This window comes from Aythya marila, assembly GCF_965140915.1.
Source record: "Aythya marila genome assembly, chromosome: 2".
Taxonomy (NCBI): Eukaryota; Metazoa; Chordata; class Aves; order Anseriformes; family Anatidae; genus Aythya; species Aythya marila.
This window is the reverse complement of record NC_139043.1, coordinates 58,032,845-58,054,879: the sequence shown is the minus strand read 5'-3', so window position 1 is coordinate 58,054,879 and position 22,035 is coordinate 58,032,845. Positions and strand designations below refer to the sequence as shown.

Here is a 22,035-nt window from a genome sequence, read left to right as displayed (position 1 = left end):
TCAGTGAATTCAAGCAATGTAACATAAAGCTGATGTGACTAAGAGAAGGGGGATCAGGGAGGACGAAAAGCATTTGGCAGGTGGTGTAAGACGTGGCAACTCTCACCACTATTTTTTCCGATATATTCCTGTTAGCTTCTGTGTCACTCACTTACCTTGCACCTGCTTCACATATTGCTCAATACATACAGTTATTATGCTTTTTACCATTCAACTGTACATGGCTCAGATGATTCTCTTTAACCTAGATGATCTGGACAACTATAACCTTAAATAGAAAGCAAGCCTGGCTTCAGTGCAGACTGGCAACCAGAACACATATCTTCTGTGTGTTTCTTTGGCTTGCACTGAAGCCTTGGTGCTTTCTGCTGTTGTAACCCGTACTGGCCTATAACTGTCTCTGAAAAGTCTTGAAGGGACCCAAAAGAACATTCAGGGGAAAATTAAGGATCTCCAAAGAGATACTGAAAGCTAGAAAGACTGAAGAACCAACCTCGTCAGGTACTGCAGAATCTAAAGGGAAGTTAATTCCTGTGTAAGGAGCAGAGATGCACAGTGTAAAAGGGATCAGAAAGATCGGGTGGAATATAGAGAGAGTAGCTTTTAGCTGTCAAAAGTAAAGTTGACAGGAGGAGTTTCTGCAGAGTGAAAGCATGCAGAGCTAAGGGAGAGTTAGACTTGTTTTGAAGGCAAGAAATCCTGGCCCTGAGAGTAAAAGGGCTGCTCAGCTATAAGCTTGAAAGTAACAGAAAGCAAGCTAGACTTCAGGGGATATTTTCAAAGCTGAATTTAGTCTGCTTGTTGTACACGGGCATGAAGGATCAGCAGAGTCAAGGACAGATGAAATAAAAAGGATGGGGCAGAAGAACTGAGGTAAGAACCCCTGTAGGAAAGATAACATAATTTTTCACAGATTTAAGTGCATTTTTTTTCCTGGCTCTGAGCTGAGAGTTCGTATGACATTCAATTGACAGTACAGTGGTTTCCCTGAAAGGTATGGCTATGTAAGACTAATACATGAAGACAGACAGAAACATGCGGACATACTCACAAAGACAGATGAGACAAGTTTGTATTTGCATTGGAAGAGTACAAAGAAGAATAAGAATCTCAGCCTGAATTGCCCTTATGCATCTGAAGGTAGCATTTGGCGCACTAATTACTTGCTATGCTCTCCCCAAAGAAAAGGGCTAGACAATTACATAGGAGTCTGTTGTGGAAGATAAGGGATGGCTCCAAAAAGAACAGAAATAAAATTATAATCTCTTGTAGATACTGTGATACTAAAGCAAAAGAGCACAAAAAGATTTTGATGCCAGTTCACATACCGTCTAGTACTTTATTTCATATGCACTAGACACTAACCTTGCTATAACTAGTGATGGGAAAAAAATGGTTCTCACTGTGAATTGCTATTGTCAGAATTCAAGAGTCAAAGTGAAGGTGAGATTTCCCCCTTAAGAAATTTGCTAAGTGCTGACAGTAAAATACCCAAGAAATTGCAATCACATTTTTTGCTCACAGATGGATCCCAGTTGGAAATTCTTGCATGCCAAGAGTATCTGACCACTTAAATGCCATCTGAACATTGCTTTGCTGGATACATATGCACAGTGGGAGCTCTGCTAATATTTGGGAAACTAGACTTCAAGGGTTGGGTAAGGGAAACAAGAACTTGTGGTTCTTGGAGAAGCTCTGTGGCAGATGGGTCACAGCATTTTTGTCCTGTTTCCACAATGACTTTAATATGGATAAGTCAACACTTAATTCATTTTTTCTTTCTTGAGCTTCTCTCACCTGTGTATTTAGCTTTTAAACCTTTTGGCCTAAAACCTCTTTCTTGGTACCTTTTTATTTTATTTTATTTTATTTTATTTTATTTTATTTTATTTTATTTTATTTTATTTTATTTTATTTTATTTTATTTTATTTTATTTTATTTTTTTATTAAAGTGTACTAATGGGCAGCTCCATCTTCCTTCCATACTGGTGCCCAGAGCACTACTCTAATACCAAAGATGTGGTGTCAAACCAAGCGTCCTGCATTTGTATTTGTGAAGACTGGATGCCAATTTGAGAGTTTTGGTTATAAAGCTCAGAGAGGTGGCAGTTGCTGGTACCTGCTCATGCTTTTACCCAGTAGAAAGTGTTCTTCCAGGCCTAACTGTCTCCAAGCCCTCTATGCAGATGCCTTGTCGATTGCTCTGGTCAGGTAAAAGGAGTGGGCTAGATTAGCTGAAATGTCTGGGTGCTGCTCTGAATTCTAGCTCACAGCTGTGACTAATACCTCTGTGAACAAAAAAGGAAAAATCAGGACCCACTATCACTGATTGGCTACCTCAAAGTCTAGAAAAATAATTGTATTGAAATTGTATGGATAATGACAAGCTGAAGAAATCACCAGTATATCTGGATATTTGTGGAAACCTTGCAAGTAGATGTAGAACAACTGGATTTATGGAAATGATTACAGTTAGACAATGTTCAGTCATTGGTTTTAACTGATGTATCTTAATGCTGCACAGTCTTGAAAAGTACAGCCTAGCAGTTGGGCAAGAATCTTGCCCTCTGACTGATGCAGCTCTGCTTGTGTAATGGTGTTGTAGTGATTTACATTTGGGAATTTGACCTGAACCAGCTAAGAATTCCTAACTCATTACATCCAACCTTACTTGTTCTTGCAGTTTCCCAACAAAGCTACAGTTTAGATGACTCACTGAGTGTTTCCATAATTCATATTTTTTCTACATGTCCCTCAAGCAAAGTGACATAAATACTAAACATCGTCTGTGTGCTGCCTGTTGGGCTAATAAGTAGATAATAATATAAATAATACAAATAATGAATATGTATTCATGCAGCTCATTTGCTGTCTGTACTAGACATCATTGCTATAGGAGCAGAAAACTGAAGAGGAGAGCAAAACATTCTTCCTTTTAAATCCACTAGATTGAATGTGAAAATAATTACAAGATAAACATTATTTTCTGTCACATGCAAGAAGAGTTGTGTGCTTGCTGAGTAGAATCTAGATTGATTCCTTAAATCACTTCTCAATCTCAAGCCTTAGTAACCCAAGCCAACTAAATTAACCATTGAAATGCAATGAAATTCTGTGGATCTGGCTAAAAAAAATATTTACATTACATACTGATTGACATTTTCTTACCCCCGGATAGCTTATAACTCTCAGGTTTGGGTGGCTGATACAAAACTATGAATGCCACGATGACTGTATTTGTCCTCTGTGCAGGTTACTGTCCAGTGTTGGGCAGTGTATTAGAAGTATTAATTTGGTGAGAATTTTCTTGGCTTTTGGCATTTCCGAGTAAACACCTTTACTACACACACATTAATTAGGTCCAAGGTTAACGCTTTTTGCTGAAGAGAGTCTGTCATAAGCTGATACCCCTTCCAGTTGGCAAAACAGTGCCTGTTCCAATACTGGGATTGCCCCCATCCCATTGTTGCTGTACTAGTGCTTGGGTAACTTGCAGCAAGTAGAAAACTGGCATGGTTATCTCTCTGTTAGAGTACCCTCTCTGCAACTCTTGGGAGCAAGCAGGAGAGGAGGAGATGAAAAAAAATGGCCAGACTGGCACATTGCTCATGGCTTATGGATGGTGCTCTCAGAATCAATCTTTGCTGGTACAGTATAGAGTAACCTACATATTATTCCAGCTTCAGCTGGGAATAAGGCTAGGGCTAGGGCTGAGGGAGGAACAGAGATCAGAAAGCTGTATGTAGCCTCTTGAAATTTCCCACTTTGCTAAATATATGTGTAGTAAATCAAAGGTTTTGAATCTCTGTAGGTTCTGTAGGAAAGGTTGTGAGGTGGAGGTGGGTTCCCCTCATTATCCCTTTTCTTTCTACTACACATGGGCAAGAGACCAGGAGGACAGAACTAGAAATACGTCTTTTTTATTTTTCACTTACGTTTTCAAAGTACCCTTAACTTTGAAACACAACGTGATCCATACATTGTTACCCTACTATTCATCTTTGTTCCCTAGGTGACAGAGAGAGAGTTGAAATCTGGAGGGGCAAATACAGCAGTGACAGAAAAGAACAAAAAGGAGTACATTGAGAGAATGGTTAAGTGGCGAGTGGAACGAGGAGTGGTGCAGCAAACAGAGGCTCTGGTCCGTGGCTTCTACGAAGTAAGTAACAATGACCAGAGTGGTGTGCAAACTTGGTTGTACCCGGCTGTGAAAAAAAAAGACAAATGGGAAGAATTGTACACTTGAGTGAGGAGCTGGTGGGACATACTACATCTTTATGGACTTGTTGCAGTAAATTTATTCCTGGGATTTAGTCAGCCACATATCTTGCTAGTATTCTCGGATGGTGCTCCATTTTGTCCCTGGATTTTGCTAACTTATCTCTGTGGAAAAACTGGAGCTGAGAACATCCTTGTGGCAGAGCTGCTACAAGGACTGTCCAGGACTGGATGAAAACCCACGGCTTTGCTAAGCCATCCATGTAGTCACACTTTGGTGCCCCTTATTAATCACATTCAACCATCCATCTTGCCCTGGCAGCTGTATTCTGTGGGTAGAATCTGAGGGATATCTCACAGAGAGAAATAAACGGAAAGACTAGGAACCCTGGAAAACAGAGCAGCAGGTACTGATCACACAGAACAGTACTGATAAGTGGTTGCTCTGAGCAGTCATGGGAGTGGTGGCCAGTGAGGATGGTTTTGTAGCTGCACAGACTTTGTCAGCCCTGTCCTGTGGAAAGGGATTGGCAAAGTGACTGCATACAGTTTACAGTCCAGACGTTTCACTAGCTTTTTCACCCTGTGAATACTTCAGACTGTCATAGCTTTTGGTTTAACCTAATGAAGAAGATGAACCTCTGCTGCATCTTCAGTGGATGAAGACCTAAGGCCTCTGTACACAACTGTAAACAAATGTGAATGCCAAACAAATTGTCCAGGTTACTAATCTAGTAATTTGACCATCAAAATCACTCATCGGAATCAGTGGTAACAATGAAGAATTTTCTGCACAAACTATGTACTGCTACTTGCATTCTCTCATTCAGGTCAAATTGTATGTATTGTCATTGTTTGCAGATGGAAACATCAGCAGACTCGCTGAAGGAGAGCAGAGATTTGTCAGCAGAGGAGTGGAAGTTAGCTGTCAGCATACAGACTTCAATGGCCAGCAGTGAAAGAGCTGGCCATCAGAGCCCTAGGTTTACGAGGCATTGCATCTGCTTTATTTCCAGTCTGAAACTGTGCTTACAAGTGTTTTTTGTTCCAGGTTGTAGACTCCAGGCTTGTCTCTGTTTTTGATGCCAGAGAACTGGAGCTGGTTATAGCTGGCACTGCAGAAATAGATCTCAATGACTGGCGTAACAACACAGAATATCGTGGAGGTAAACTGCCTGCTGCTGCTTACTAATATTTTGAATGTATTCAGTCTAAAACATGGAAGACTTGGTCCGTTTTTTTCCTTCTGCCCCTCCTGAGGGAAATGGCCTGTTCTGTTTAGAACTTTTTTTGTGAAGAATAACTCATGAGAAAAAATAAGTAAGACCTCAGATCTGAATTGATAGATGTAATAATACTGAAATTGCTTCTGCATCTTCTGTCCAGATTTTACCCACTCTTGCTTCCTACTGATTTAACAGGAGTTTTGACTGTTAGGGACTGAAAAGGTTTTGCAGCGTTATGTCTAAAAGTTATTCACTCAGATGACTGTGAATGAACTCCTGGCCTCCTTGTGAAGTAGTATCACAAGTCGTCTTGGCTTTAGCAGGGAAGGAGGCTCAAGAATTGAATTCCACTGTTCCCAATTACACTTCTTCAAAATACATGTCTTGCTTAACCATTCCCTCAACCTATCTATGTCAAGTTGGATTTTTTCCCTTATCCTCTAATACTTGGCCTGCTTTTGCTGAGCATGATTTATTCAGGCTTCCTTGGATGATGGATAAATGTGAAATCCATGAGTTCTGCATTTCAGAAGGAAAGCCCCTGAGGTTTATGTATCCTTCCCTGAAATACAAGGCTTAGGTCTTTGCTGCTGACTGCCCAGCCTTTGTGTTACCTTGAAATACTCAGTTAACTACAAGTGCAGCTGGTCCTCCAAGTTATTCTCCTCCTCCTTTTTTTCAGTTTAGCTATTGAAAGAGATTTAGCCTGGGTTTATGCTGGCTTTCCCTAGCACAAACCAAAGCACAGAGCCCCTCAGGTGGGAGGTTTGCCAGGGAAGAGCTTGCAGCCCCAAGCTCCCCTCCATATGTTGGACACTATTGCAATCCAGAAGAGAACACATTTGGGAACCAGAAATTGTCAAGTCGTCAGGACTCAAACTGTGTGGCATAGCACAAGTGGCCTTTTATATCTCATGCAGGCAGCCCCAGTTCTTGCCAAGGGATTTGTCAGAAGCTGATGTACATATTTCAATTTTTGGATTTCAAATGAGTTAGTTATATTATAGTATCCAGAGCCAGGACAAGGTGGGGGGCTATGACCTACCACTCATCAAGAAAAAAATATATTGTTAGGTCAGGATCTTTTCGTAGGAGATCTACCGCTCCATGCTTGTGAGAACATATTTCATTGTTATAGTAAAGGGTGTGAATTTAATTTCTCTCTCTTGCTTCTTGGTTTAGGTTACCATGATGGCCACATAGTAATACGGTGGTTCTGGGCAGCAGTAGAGAGATTTAACAATGAGCAGAGACTCCGGTTGTTGCAGTTTGTCACTGGAACATCAAGTGTGCCATACGAGGGCTTTGCAGCTCTCCGAGGGAGCAACGGACTTCGTCGCTTCTGTATAGAGAAATGGGGAAAAATAACCTCCCTCCCAAGGTATGTCCTGACTAGGATACAAGAACAGAAGTGCTGTGAGAAAGATGAGTCTGTACTTAGCTATATCTCTCTGCCAGTCAAAGACAGTGAATATGGTAAGGACATCTTAAAACAGCAAAGAAACAATTACCATGTTTTTCTGTAATTACATTCAGAGAAAAGTGTTTCTCTTTTGCTGTTTTCTTTTGTTTTGTTTGTTTGTTTGTTTTTGATTTCAAGTCTCAATTTAAACTACTTTGAACCCTGGGAAAAGGTTAAGGTAAAGCTTTCCATATATCTATACCTAGTTCTTTTATTTTGATTCTGTATTAGATCCAGAACACCAGGAGCTTGTCAGCTGATTCTGTTCCCTTTACTTGCAAAATACTAGTAAAAATACTTAGGAAGTTACAGAGCCATGAAAGCCAGAATGCACCTCTGATTTTTGGCCAGAGACCTAAGCGTAATCCCTTCATTTGCTCTGATGGTTCCACTTTTTCATCACGAGGAAGCTTAGTGGAGGGGCTTCAGACTGTGTGGTAGTAATGCTCAATATGTTACATCGAGTTCAGCCAGCCTGAACTATAAGCAAATGAGCCATAATGTCATACAGGGCCAACAGACTTCACGGTACTTCCCAAAGGAGAGGTCATCTTCCTTTTTAAGTACAAAGGAACCAGGGCACCAAAGGAACCAGGTGGTCTTACTTACTAAGGCTACCGAAGAGCTGTGGCACAGCCAGCAATAGCATTGAGCTTTGAGTTCTGCTCCAGCACTTTATCCATGACCAGCACCCATCCTTCCACCCCTTGAAGTGAGTCACCTTTTCTCAAATGTCCATACAGTTTCCTAAGACTCTACCCCATTGAGGTTACAGAACACTTTTCATCTCTGAGATTAATTTGCTGAGTGAGCTTTTTACCAAACATTTGCCCTCCAAAGGATGCTTTCTTGCAGCACTCCAAGAGTGTCTATTCACATTTAAATTATTCTCCTGGAAATGAACTGGAAGCCAAAGGAGACCCTGAAACCCCCCAGATATGTTTTGCAGCTTACCAGCCTACATTCGCAGTTTCCTCTGGTGACTCTGCTGGCCAGGGTTGGCTAGAATCAGGACAAGTCTTTTGCAGAAAGGCTGCAGACCATCCAGGTCAGAAGGCATTTTCAGAGAGTCCCTTGGGCTCTTATCATTTGACTTCAGCTGCAGTCCAAAGGAGGCTAACTACTTTCATGGCGCGCAACAAGAATCTGTTCTCACAGACTTGCAGATATATTCAGGCAGTCCATTAACTGTGGGTCTGACCCCGTTTTCTAGTCGCTTGCCATCCATATTATTTACACAGAATCAGACTGTGAGGATGGACTTGAGAAGACCTCCAGAGTTCTCTGGAGAGGAGAAGTCTGAGTCTGCTCACTGTCTTAAGTCCAAACCTTCCCATGTTTATGCAGTGGGGACGTGCAGGAGCTGGACCAAGGGCACTGCATCAACAGACATTCTGAGATAACATCTTAGATGGACTCCCTCTAAAGTCAGGAAAAGGGAAGGAAGTGTGTTTAAGGCATGATTCATCTCACCTTAACACAGGCTTTTAAGATAGCTTGACTGAATCACACCTGGTACATTCTGATTTATTTCCATTGACCATGAAGACTCTACAGAGACCATAGAGAGACCTAGAGCCTAGAGGAAAGCTAGGTGTAGGCAATGAGATTTAAAAACAGATGGAAACGTGTAAGGTCAGTGAGATGACTCATGCCCTCTGAGCTTCAGCCAGCAATGTGGAAAGAAAGCCTGAGAGCTGCAGTTTGCTGTGCATAGGCCCGATCTTCCTTTTGCAGCATAGATATATAGGCTGGTTCTGTGTAACAGTTTTGGAGCTGACCAGAAGCATTCCTGCCCATAGGCAGGCAGCAATTGGAGCTCACAGACTGCACAGCGTTTCAGCATAAGCTCTCTGCACTCCCCACAATGGGAAGGGGCAAGCGGGGAGGGTGGACCTTGGCGCGTGCACAGAAAATGCCCTGGGCTGACCCAACAAGTTCTGAAAAGGTAATTGGCCTCTTTCTGCTCTGCTTAACTTTTTTTGTGAACCTAGGCATTACTTATGACCTAGATTCAGTTAGCCTCGAGATATTCACATTAACAGCTTTGTGTTTGTCTGCTGATCACTGAACTTGTTGCTCTCCCTGAAAGAGGCCTCTTTTCCAGGTGAAAGTTATTAGCACCTTTTAGAAGTCTCAGAGCCCTGCGTTCATTTTAGCCAGGGGAAAGAGAAACAACGCTTGCTCGCGGGAATAAACACAGCTTGATCGCTGTGAATTACTACCTGTATTTTTATAAAATTATGGGGTGCTGCCAAGTATACACAGTGTTAAGAAATACATAAAACACACAGACTAAACCTGGAGGCTTTCTAAATCCTTAGTCAGGCAACTAAACAAATGTTATTTTAAACTTTTTTTAAATGCCCGATTATGGTTTGCTCATGTTTATTTAGATTTACTTACATATTTACTTAGATTTAGAGGCTAAAAAAAGTCATATGTCATATCCTTTAGGCCTTTGGCCCCTGTGATATAATATGAGTGCAATGTTAGCTGTTTAAAATAACCCACAACAAATTCCCTTCTACTTCTAACAATTCCTACAATTTTACAGCAAGAGTTACCTTGTTCCACATTTTCAAAGTCCTAGGGAAAAGAACAGCTCTCTCGTGTGTCTTAGCAATCATCAGATTTGGTCATACATGTGATCGGATACAGATTGCACCTCTTAATTACTCCCCTTAGTTCTTAGGCCCTGCCCCCATACATGCAGTGCTGTGAGAGGTGTTAGTGAAGCTTGCAAAAAGTTGATGCATTTGGCTTTCCTGCCATCCAGGTAGATGGTGGGTCCCTGGGGAGAGGTTATTCTGGCCCTTGGGTCTTCAGGTGTCTTGCAAAGTATTGAGGTAACTTCTAACTGCATAAGAAAAGCCCAGGACTCCTCCTGTATCCTCTCACTCCTGCTCCAGATGGCTGAAGTAGTTAGGCAACTCTGCCTTAAGTCTTGTTCTTGCACTTTGGCAATGGAGTATGCAACTGCTGTTTGCTTATAGTGAGCAAAGATGTGGTAATACTTACGACAGCCATTACTCTTGAAGTAGCAGCAGAGATGCGGCACGCCCAGAAGCTGTAAATCGCAGAAATGCAATACTTTTCAAAGAATAACCACTAATGCAAAGCACCTAGAAAGCACCGTGGATAAACAAGACTTTTTTTCAGGAAGGTTGAGAATCCATTAATTCCATTCTAAGTTTACTGGTGCGCTTGTTTATCAGTACCAGTTCTTCTCCTACAGAAACAGGTAACAGCATTATAATATGCTCATTTAAGTCAAATAAGCTAGATCACACCAGCAGTTTATTTATAGAGAGTGTTGGTAGCAGACACATTATCCCTGTCTGTATTTACTTGGAATCCACACGCAGTAGAAAGATTGCCACTGTAATCCCAGACCTCCAGATGATAACCCTACAGCAGGCTCCAAAGAGAATGCCAGATTTACTGTTCTGTTGGTGTAAATGTGCAGTGTGGTTTCTTCCAAACAGATGGAGTATATCAGGTGAAATAACACTGAATAGATAACAGGTTCAAGCCCTCGTTCTTCAAGGCTGGCTTTTACTTTCCCTATTTAATGCGAAAAACTTTCTCCTTAAATAGGAGTTACTTTAATGTAATAGGAGTTACTTTAATTCTTTTAGCTGACTTGGCTTTCTGCTCTCTGTGGATTGAGTAGGGATGAATGGAGAATTCTTCCAGCTACACCCTCTTCTGAAGCAGGAAGCCTTTTCTTCCTGGGTTATGTAGATATTCAACACTGAACCAGTTTTAGCAGTGGTTTTGCAAAGTCTTTTCTTTGTTCCCTCCACAACCTTACTGAACAGACAGTGGCTTTCAAGTAGGAACAACATAGCTTCATCTGATGTTGTGGTAGCAGAACTCCTGACCGAAACACACCTATGCAAAGAATCAGCAGTGCTTTCTACTATACATGTAGCTGTTGGAGGCAACAGCTTCCTCTTCTTAAAATCTCAGCCTGCGAAGTGTTCAGCCTACAAATGCCACTGCCCCATCTTCTGGTTGTGCTCCCCACCTGGCCAAAGCTCATGTGAGCTCCAAGGTTATTTCTGTCTGTGTGTCAATTAAGCAGGGACCTCAGAATGTATCCCAGTGATTTATATAATCACATTTGACGCAATGAGGCCACTTTCCCCATCACTGCCAAGTTGTAACTACCCTTTCATCAAAAGAGATTTTCATTCAGCAGGGTGGTATTACCAGCATACTGTCTGCGGGTTATGTATGATAAAGGTTACTAGTGCTAGTAAAGATCTGATCTTTTGTAAGACAGTTCTGTCCCTCTCCATTAGATAAGCAACTATTTAATCACCCCAGAATCCCATGTAGCAATTAAAAAAAGATTGTGTGTGACTACAAAGAACTTTGTTCTCCTTTGTTCCTCCTTTCCCAGTGGACTGAATGTGTGTGTTGTGCTCTCTTCTATCTTCCTTATCTCCCATTCTTCTTCTCTTTCCTCTTTTTTTCTCACACGCAAAAGAAATACCATCTACAAGTCGACGTCTGTCTATTGAGCAGTGGTTCTCAGACAGCATATGTGTTCTTTCTTACAGACAAAAGGAGTAACAGACAATACCTGTGGGTCCTGAGGTTGATCAAAGAGGGGTTTGCAGGGTCAACTAAAGAAAGCAAGGTGAAAAGGGAGAAATGCCTGGTTTCTGCCTGACAGACATGGTCATGTCACTCGCCATGCACGTCTTGCAGACTTTAGTTGGTAGGCTCAAGCTATAGATAAGATAGGAGGGAGTTCTGTGCACTCTTACTGCCTGTGCACTCTTGTCATCTTGCGGGTTAAAGGAAGTAACAACAGAAAAATGTAGAAAGCTTAAAAAATATACAAGTGATTTTTAGAGAGAATTCTTAAACAGAAAGAAATAGCATAGCACTGTGAACAGTGAGAGAGATTAAAGATCAGACCACCAAAACTGCGTTGAGCAATAAAGACAGACTGCCAGGAAGAACAAAATTCTAAGTGATCCATTTACTGCTTTACTTACTGGAGGATGAGGGCATATGGGGGTCAGAATTGGTTTGCATGACGATCTTGCATTTTTTCTAGAGCAGCCAGAATCTTTTCCATAAAAGCTCTCACCAATCAACTCTTATTCCAGACCTCTCACTCCATGAACACCCTCTCAAATGTCAGCAGGCTTACAAGGATGGGGGCTTAATTAAGGGAAGAAAGACTTCTCTCATTGCAGTGACTGTTTCTTGCATTGCTGATGTAATGTTTTCACCCCGAGATATGTGTTGCAAGCCCAGTGCTAGAAAACAGCAAGTGTCCCCTGAATTATGCTTACTGTAGTCACTGCCACTGGGATCAGCAGTAGGAAATCAAAACCATCCAAGAAGAACTTGTCCCCTTGGAGGACAAGGCACAACACTGAATACTGTGGAAAATGCCCTTTCCTCTTCATTGCCCCTGCAGTATCACACAGCATGTGATATAATGGAATAGAGACCAAGCCATTTGTCTTCAGTCCTGTTCGGAAAATAAAGGTTTCAGCTTTCAGTTGCAAGAGGCAAAGGCTATGCACAGTAATGCTGAGGAGAGAAGGAAAAGAAGTGGTCCTGATCAGCCCCCTCTTTTATTTCAGCTAAGGCAGAATATGTTGTTCAGTTAAGGAAGTAGACACCATCTCTTGCCTTTGCAGCAAAGAACCAGTTAGGCCCATTACCGAGTGTATTCCAGATAATTTTGCACATAATTATCTTGTAAGATTGAGTGGGCTTCACTGGTATCATTGGAGTTGCAGTGGATCTACGTTAGTTTCATAGAAAAGATTTTGAACTCAGGTTTTGTCCTTTAGCCAGCAATATATTGTGTCTTGAACCTTAAATAGGTAAAGTGTAAACCTAAACTGCATAGTACTCCTGAAAATAAATTTTATTTCTTGATTTGATGGGGCTTTTTGGAATGAACAGATTTTTTTGTATAAAGTTGTTGAACTGGGGAATACAAGTGTGTTGCTTGGCAAAATGCTTTAGTGTTTCTTCTAGACACAGTAGCATTTTCTTCCTGTCTTTGTAATAGTTTCTTTCCACAGTAAATTCCTTGAGCCCTGCTATAGAAGAGCCCACTTCAGTAAACCCTGTCACAGGAGAAGGAATGGATTTTTTTCTGAGTTTGACGAGGTCAATGACTAAAAGTCAACAGCATTTCAAGGCTTCCTTAAATGATATGAAATGAGATGGATCAGTCGAGACAAATGCCTACAAGAAAGTAAACATCAGTCAGTGGCTGTGGATATGTCTGCTGCACATAGTAAGGTGCAGGACAACAACACCTGAGATGGTTTGGTCTCATTCAGCTAGGTACCACGTACCACGCAGAGACACCACTTCAGGCTTAGGGAATGGGCAACAGCACAGCTGCCATCCTGAGCAATCGTGACTGTACAGCTTCCAGTTCGGGAGCCAGGCAGCCGAGCACCTCAAGGCCAATGCTCTGAATGGCGCTCTCCTACCCACGGTAAACATGTCCTGAATGGACTGCAAGAAGCCTTCAGTTAATTAACTCCCAGTGGTTGATATGTATTGGCAATGAATTGTAGAAACAACTTAGGCTGCCAAAGATTGCTGAGATAAATAAACAGCGCTCGTGGATAATACACATGATCTGCCACGTTTAATTTCAAGGACTATATTAAATAATGGCTTTATTAATGTTCATTTTTTGCTAGCTCTTGCGTGTTCCCAGCTCATTTGTGCAAATTCTGTGTTTATTGTACACTCTCTCTGGGACCAACCAGCTAACAAATCTTCATTCAGGAGGGAAAAAAAAGAAAAGATGGTAAAAGCTCTCCTAATTGAAATTGTGTGATGCGGTGAAGATTACGTGCCTCTGGCTATTTCAGTTGCCCGATTGTTTTTAATGATTCACCATCAGTGCCTGATAAAACTCTCCCTCTGAATCTGCAAGTCTCAGGCCAGCCCATCTACCAGCATCGTTTTTCCCACTTTGTGGGTGGCCTAAGAGATGACTAGCAGGGTTTCACATAGTTTCTCCAGTGTAGCTTTTGTGCTTCACTGTGGAAGAAATGACATTGTACCAGGGTATGAGATAGAAAAGCTAGAAGTAAAACAACTTCACTGCTTCTAAACATACCAGAAGCTTAGATGTTATTAGACACCAACGCTACGTTTCCATACGCGGGGTTTTGTCAATTCAAATTTATCAGAGGGAGCAAGAGGGAACAGAATGATTTCCAGCATCGTGTAAAACTAAAGGCAGACTGAAAAAAATGCAGCAATTTTAATGAAAGTGTGCCCTTCCTGTTTGATGAATGAGCTCTGCATTTTTCTGTCAGTGGAAATGGATGAACTGTTGGGGCAGGGACAGTTTCTTTGCCTCACATTTGTATAGCACCTCACACGGTGAACTGCAGCCTGCATCTGGGTCTAATTGCTGCTACCAGTAAAGCTGCAGCAAGGTGGAGGCACGCATGGGGCCCATTCCACGGCTTCTTTTGAAGGTGCTGCCAACTGGGGGTAAATATAACGACAGAACTGGGAGAAGAGAGGGTCATCATGTTGGCAGCTTGCTCTGCACAAAATATTTTGCTTTTGCCTTGGCTACTGCAAATAAATAACATTTAAAGGCCAGGCTTACAGCAGATGGCCAGCAGCTGACTTAAGGGAACATTTTTTAGCAACCTTTCTTCTTCAGTTAGCTGAATGGCCTTTTACCAGTCAGCCCTGCCTCATTATAAGCACATTCTGTCAGTATCATCCATCATATTATGCCTGTTGGCTAGCACAAAACTTACTAGCTGCTCGTGTTGGATGTACAGCTGAGTTGCATTTTTTTGGGGGTAGCTGGGGAGAAATTCGAGGCAACCAAAATTATGGTAGAGTTTTAGGCACTGTCAGGGCCTAATCCGAGCTCCTCAGTGACCTCCAGCATTTTCCTCCGTGAAGATCCCTGCAGATCGCTGCACCATCTAATGCAGGGGTAGAAGGGAATGATGTTATGTTATAGTTTGCTTGTATCTTCTTTTTGAAATATCCATGTGTATGTGCACATGTATTTCAGTACCTCAGACTTTAGGGGAATTAAAGAGTTTTACTTTAATATTAGAACTTCTTTGATCTCTCTTGAGTGAACTTGAATGTCTTGAGTCTCAGTAGGAACTTGTTTTCTCAATTCTTGTTTCCTCAAGTATTTATTTAGAATGAACTTAACATGTAGCATATTTTCCTTTTGCAGGGCACACACGTGTTTCAACCGTTTGGATCTTCCACCTTACCCCTCATATTCTATGCTGTATGAAAAGCTGTTGACAGCTGTTGAAGAAACTAGCACCTTTGGACTTGAATGAGGGGGTTCAGGCACTTCTGGTGTTTCTCTGGCTGTTGATGTCATCTTTCCTCTCCAACATCATTTGATCTTGGTTTCCCATGTTTTTATTTTTGAAAACAAAACAAAAAAAAAATCAAGATTGACAAAAGCTGTGCATGAAGAACTGCCACCCTCTAAGATCTAACCTTCATGCTTTCATCCTGTTTCCAATGGACTGCTAGTCTGTATGCAATAGAAAAACAACTGTCTCAAGGTTTCTGTATATCTCTACATACCTCCATTAATAACAATGAAAATACAAATGCAAGTTACACTACACTTGACCAAATGTTAATAAATGTTTACTTCCACCTACGTTGATTAAAAAATAAAAAAAAAAACTCATCAAGCATTCCAAGCTTTTATATGCCCACATCTACTAAATCAATCCACAGCCCATCTTACTTCTTAACAGTTGAATCCAGTACTAGGAGCTGGTCAAATACATCTTCATCCATCCTTGTTTTCCCTGTACATATTGTCCATCTGAGAGACACCTATGAACAAAACTGAATTTTTTATATACGAACTCATGATCCACATCAGTTGCATCAGCTGGAACTGGCCCAGATACATGGTGCAGATAAGACCTTCAAAAACTAAACAAAAACAAAAACAAAAAACCTGTAATGCAATGCAAAGCATAACAGTGATTGTTACGATTGTTCCTTGCCAGTACTGGAGAGAACTTGCGCTTCAGAGATATTGGGAGGGGCATCTCTATTGTTATGTTTACCACACAAGAAGCACAAGGCTGTGCACTCTAAAGAAGGATCTCTTATTATGTAGCATAAAGACAAGGCTCCCTTACCTTAGTATTGTATATGACAAGGCAAAGGGGAAATAAGAAGAATGTTCTAATCTTACGAATACCCGTGGATTCTGTTTAACAGATCTTTGTTTTCTGATGTTTAAAACGCTCCTTTCCAAACGAGAAGTCTAGACAATCCCATCCCCTGTGTCAGAAGCCATTTATTTTTTGTCAGACTGGGCTAATCTATGGTTGCTGGTGGCGGTTTTCGGTTGTGTCATTTTTCTTTTCTTGTTCAGTGCAAATCTCCATAACCTCAAGAGTGGCTGCAGACAGAAGGTTTTAGTCTAGGGTCTATGGAATGAGAAGCTGCAGTGAATGGGGGTGCTTGTCAGGGATGAAGGGGGCTGTAACTCTCATACTGTGAAAAATTTCTTGTACTTCCTCCTAGCGTAAGCCCAGAGGCCCTCCAGCCATGTTAGGTACCACTAAACTTAAGATGGATCTCGTATCACTTCAGGCACAACCCTCTTCAATTTGATGTACTTCGCATTCCAACTCTGAAACCAGGGAACAAAAGGAAAACAGCAGTAACAGCAGTAGGCTTGTCTTTGGACGGCGTTTGCTGTGGTTATTGCAGTCAGCCTCACTGCTCTGATTGTGTTCTACTTATTAATCTTTGCTGCCCTTGTTTTCCAAGACTAATCTCAGATTGAAAGTGTTTGTCTTAACTGGGAAAAGGAAGTGAGAAGTATCTTTCCTTCTGATGCCAAACACATTAAAGGATCCATGAAATAGGAAGTGAGAGACATGTAAAGGGTGAGTGAAGGTAAGTGAGAAGGTAATATCATACTGTCTAGCAGCTCACATGAAATACCGCACCTCCGTGGGGGTTGTTGCTGTTGTGTGTTAGCTGTGATTCAGAAAACTGTAAATCAGGAGATCAGTTCAATGTCTGATGTCTTATTCCCAGAAGTTTTAGCTCCAAATGACCCCAGTCCTTTTTTTATTATTATTATTTTTTATGGTGGCTATACGGAAACTCATTGCACTTTAAAAACTTCATCCTGCATTTTAGATCATTCTCCTGCTTTGATTCTTAGTTCAGTAACTATCTGAAAGTGATGGACCCAAAAAAATATGTGTTTAAGCAGATGCAGTAGCTTTTATTAATGATATATAGAATATCTGGGATATCTAAATTGGCCTATTCATTCTATTTCTGTAACATTTCAGCCACTTTTATAGCAATTAATCGTATGGCTTTTACCGAGGACCTATTTTATAGTATGTGTTGCTATTCATACTGAGTACTCGTATTAGAGTTGTGTACAGAGGCCTTGACTACAGGCCAGCTTCATTATACCAGACACCAAAAAAGATGCTTGTTGTTTCCACAAACCAGCTCTCGGGCATCTATTCTACTTGTCCAGCCAGCCCCACTGCACAGTAGACAGAAATCTTTTTTTCTGAGAACATCTGTCATGAGCACATGAGCTACATCAGTGTGAGTCAGACCATGAGAGACCGAACCAAATCTTCTAGTGTACATAATTTCTGCCTCTTCACCACCAGGCCCCCATACACCAGTGACTGGTGTATGGTTCCTGCTTTATTCCCGGTAATGGTAATGTTACAAAGGTATCTGCACTATGTCAAGTGTTGGATGTCTTCCAACCCTAGAAGAACAGACAGAGAAGTATCCAAGTGGTTGGTCCCTGTTTGGCCAAAGAAAATAGTGGATCAAGAGCTGTCTCATTAGCACAGTTAAAAGCAGTAAAAATATATATTAAAAAAATTTAAAAAATAAAAAATAAAAAAAAAAATCCAATCTTTACAATGCTGTATAGTTAAATTTTTAAAGTATTTAAAAACTCTATTTTGTTAAGAAGAAGTGAAACTATTTTTTGTAGCTTAATAAAAGATATTTGTATTTCAGAGACGGCATCAAAACACACTGACTGAAAGAACAAAGGCTTTCTCCTGAAATTCTTCTTCATGACATGCTCTGGCACTCGCCACACACTGAGGGCCAGATGGGGTGGCATGAATCGCCACATCTGGCAAATGCCATCTCGAGCAGCTTGTCCATTCCTGCCCTAGGAAACATACAGCATAGCTAGCTACTTCCCATCAAAATCCTTGGCCCAAAGCTTTCTTTCAAGCACACAAGCTAGGAGTAATTTTTAAAGGTTCTTTTCGTAGGTGTCTGATGACATTAAAGTAACAAGATCACAGAGATGGCCTTGCAGGTTATTTTGGATCTAACACCAGGAATAGAGGAAGACAGCCAGTTATTTCATAAAGAGGAAGAAAATGCCATGCTACTCCCTGCCTTTCTCGTGTTGTACCATCCCGGTTCTATCCCTCTCTTCCCAAACTCCCTGCCCCGGTAAGTTTTCAAGCACTGACATCACTCCCGGGATATGCGGCTCGCCACCTCACTGTGCATTCTTCCATCCATTGTGCTCACACCGGGGGCTGAATCCGGCCCCAGCCTGGAATGAAGGGGAAGCTGTGCACGCAGGTGGCACTGCAATGTTGGAGTCAGCGAGAGAGAGAACGATGCTAACAGGCGCCGGGAGGAACCTGCCTCCCCTGCCCTGTTCTTTAACCTGCCCATTAGGTAATTAATTGACTTTGTTGTTATTACTGCATATGCAAGGCATATAGCCTTCCTTGTTCACCTTCCAATCCAAGCGTTGTGACTCGTATTTGTGCTCTCTCCAGGTCTGTATTTGCATATGTAACATGTGGACTGTTAATGACAGAATTTCTGTTTTCATTGTTTTCTCCCAGGAAAGACTTTAACATTTTCCATAGGGCAGACTTGCGGTGAAATATGTGAGCAATGAGCATTCAAAGCAATCTGCTCGTCTCCTTCACCTCCGTTACATTTACACACAGAGTTGGCTAGGTAAAGATATGACACCAACATCAGTGGATTTTAAAAGGGAATAGGCAATCTGACAGCTTTCCTGAATCGCAGTCTTTGATAGGAGCAATTAATATTGGTAATTTGTACGTTTGGCTTCAGGGAGCTGTTATTTTTCTCAGAGATTGTTGTGATGGTATTCATGGTAGAAGGAACAAAAGGAATATTGCTGTTGATTAAATCCTGATGCTATTTGGGCATTAAGCTGAAGATAAGAGAATGAAAATGGGTATTTTTTAGGTCTTCCACCTTGAAGTAGTCACACTGACTGTTCAAGCACACGTGCTATGCAGGATTTGATCCAGTACAAACACATCCATACCTTCCTGTTGACTGCGTCAGGTCTAAACCTTACAAACGTCACTTGGGTCTGCAGTGCGTGACATGAGCACTCGGCTTCGATCGTGTGGTTGTGCGTATTCAGAACTTGACTTTTATGTTCTAGGGAGATCCGTGGCTATGACAAGGCAAGAAGTAAGTGATCCAAGCTCCATCTACCAGAGAAATCAGGAGTTTTGTACAGGTCTGACACAGAGGACATTTTTCACCCAGTTTGCTCAAGTGCCCATGAACTTTTTGATTAACTGTAGCTAAGGTTTGAGTTCGTGTTCTAGTCTGAGGGACAACCAAGGGGAGGAAGTTGGTTTTGTGTTTTGTTGTTCTAGTCTCACTGCAACAGGGAGTTGACATACCTCTAGCTCAAAACAGTCAGATAATGAATTTGGAAACCAATTAGGAAATAAACTAAAATACCTACGCACAGTGAAGGAGCTAACCTCATCCTAATCTTGTGGTAGTCTGTTGAATTCCAGCAGTATGAATTTGACTGGAAATATGTTTCATTTCTGTTGAAATAAAAATTATTTGCCCTGTCTCCACAGTAGTATTAGTAGGGCTTCCCAGTCAAGATTGAACACTTTCAGTCAAACGCAGACCAACAGATCTTTCTACAATAAATGCGGTGCTTTTTTATTATAATACTTGCTGTACCTCAGTGTTTGTTATTTAAAAAAAAAATACTGTCTGCAATATACTAAATCTGGGATAGGTTTTCCAGTTATCACAAGGTCCAACAGATTGGTTTGTTACTTTCTCTCTAGTGAGTCATGTAGTTCCTTTGTTCTAGTAGCAAAACAGGTGCCTGTAGATGGTAGATACTAGGTATAGTAAATATTGTACCATTAGACAAATTCCCTGCAGCTTCCAATTTCTCTAACAGAAATGTCTGTTATGTTTTTGTTAAAGACTACACCAAGTCAATGGCAGGAATGGTCCTCATTATTGGACTGACTTTGCTTATATTGACAGAAAAATGTCACATGATATTCAGGCTGTGCTTTCTATTCAACCATATCACTATAGAGGAATGTCAATAAAATCACTTTGTTATGGCACTGTGTGGACTGTCTATTGCAAACAATTTCTTTTGTAGAGGATGCATTTCACTGGAGTGGGGGGATACTGGCACTGGTTGAAGTCCACTGACTTACGGAGTTGCTCTTCCTCTGCCAGGGCAGGATCTTATGCTTTCCAACCATTGCATTTAGACCTTTCCATGGCTTTTGTTCAATTTCCTAGGTACGTCTAAAACCTGAGGTTCTCCATGTAAGTGTGCATAACCTGTGTGCTCTCCTAGACTACCCTAAGACCAGCTCTGCCTTGAAAGCATGTGAGCTTATTCCTCGTTACGAAAAACCTCTGGGCAAACAGGGACAAAGAGGTACATACCTCACTTCCAGAGTCTAATTACTGCATTGCAGGTATGAAATGCAAGTGCAAAGATGATTTCCTAATAGCATATGCTAGGTCTGCATTAAGTGTTGACAGCAAGTAAGTAGCAGATGCTCTGGCATTCTCAGGATGTCACACCCATCTCCTTGCTGCTCGTCACTGTAATATCTCAGGCATGTTTCATTAGCACATTCCAGGACAGATTAGCACACCTCAGATATCCAGTCAGCAGACACCTTGCTGACCATACCTGTTTTCTTACATAAATGGTGCCTCACGAGGGATACTGGTAGAAAAAGAACTGCAGGAAAGCATTTCAAATGCGAGCAACTGTTTCATCAGTATCAAACGCGAGCAACTGTTTTACAAGAAAAAAATAATCACCAGCAGAAGACACTCCAATGAAAATGGTAAGCACGTCATATTGAAGACAACCCTTACTGAAGACCCGACTGTGTGTTCTTGCAGGCGTGTGAGGAGGGAATGGGGGGAGAAGGTACTTAAAATACTAAGCTACATTTCTCTCAATTTTTCACAAATAAAGGAAGAAAAAAGCAACATCTACTAAAAAGCAGTGACATGATGAGCTACTACTGATCATTAGGGTACTCCAGAGGTGTCGGTTTCTTCAACAGTGGCCCACTTACGTGGCTGGAACTATGTCTCTTATGAGAACCCGTTTTATGATACATGTTACTGAATTTTTGCTAAATGACACAGCTGAGTCCACCTGAAGCCTCCATACCTACAGCAGATGCCCTTCTGGCATGCCAACAAAACTCTGTAAACCTATAGGATGTTACAAATCAATAATAGTCCCTTCCCGCTCTGTGGTACCAAAATCATAGGTTTTATTTTTTGCTAAAGTAGACAATAAATCAGTTTGTAGCCTGACATTCATTCTTGTATAAGAGGACAGATTGGACAATAGCTGTCATTTCTGGAGAACAATGGAGAACAAAGCCACAAAGGATCCGCTGCGTCTCCTCTAATCATAAATCCTTCTTGAGCTGCAAAGCTACACTCTGTCTCATTGCTTTAATTTAATTCTGGTAGCCCTCAAAATTGATTCTTCCTGAAAATAACTTTCATGGGGATATCAAAATGAAGTGTGTGGTTCTGTTTGTTTAGTTCCTACCCTCTTGGAATTAAGTACTGGAGAAAAAATAATAATAATAATAATAAATAAATAAATATATTATTCTGTCTGAAACAGGAGCCCCAATTCTTATTTATATTAGGCTTTGGTGCAAAGCAGATTTATCCTGCCATAAGCCTACTGTAGCTGAAGCTCCTCCCCACAGAGCCACCCTACCTCTTCCAGGCCGAGTAGAACAGAAAGCACCAGGGAA

The 22,035-nt window shown here is 41.3% G+C and overlaps 1 protein-coding gene across 8 annotated transcripts in view; it reads left to right on the top strand.

Annotated features, from left to right (window-relative positions):
* The window catches only part of HECW1 (HECT, C2 and WW domain containing E3 ubiquitin protein ligase 1), a 268,296-nt gene extending 248,713 nt beyond the window's left edge, over nucleotides 1-19,583 (top strand). For all 8 annotated transcript variants that reach the window (XM_082753993.1, XM_082753989.1, XM_082753994.1 and 5 more), the window contains 4 exons: nucleotides 4,014-4,160; nucleotides 5,271-5,385; nucleotides 6,628-6,826; nucleotides 15,135-19,583. In XM_082753993.1, coding sequence (XP_082610119.1) covers nucleotides 4,014-4,160; nucleotides 5,271-5,385; nucleotides 6,628-6,826; nucleotides 15,135-15,246 — 573 coding nt within the window. In that variant the 3' untranslated portion in view covers nucleotides 15,247-19,583. The remainder of the gene's footprint in view (nucleotides 1-4,013; nucleotides 4,161-5,270; nucleotides 5,386-6,627; nucleotides 6,827-15,134) is intronic.
* Nucleotides 19,584-22,035: the final 2,452 nt, after the last annotated feature.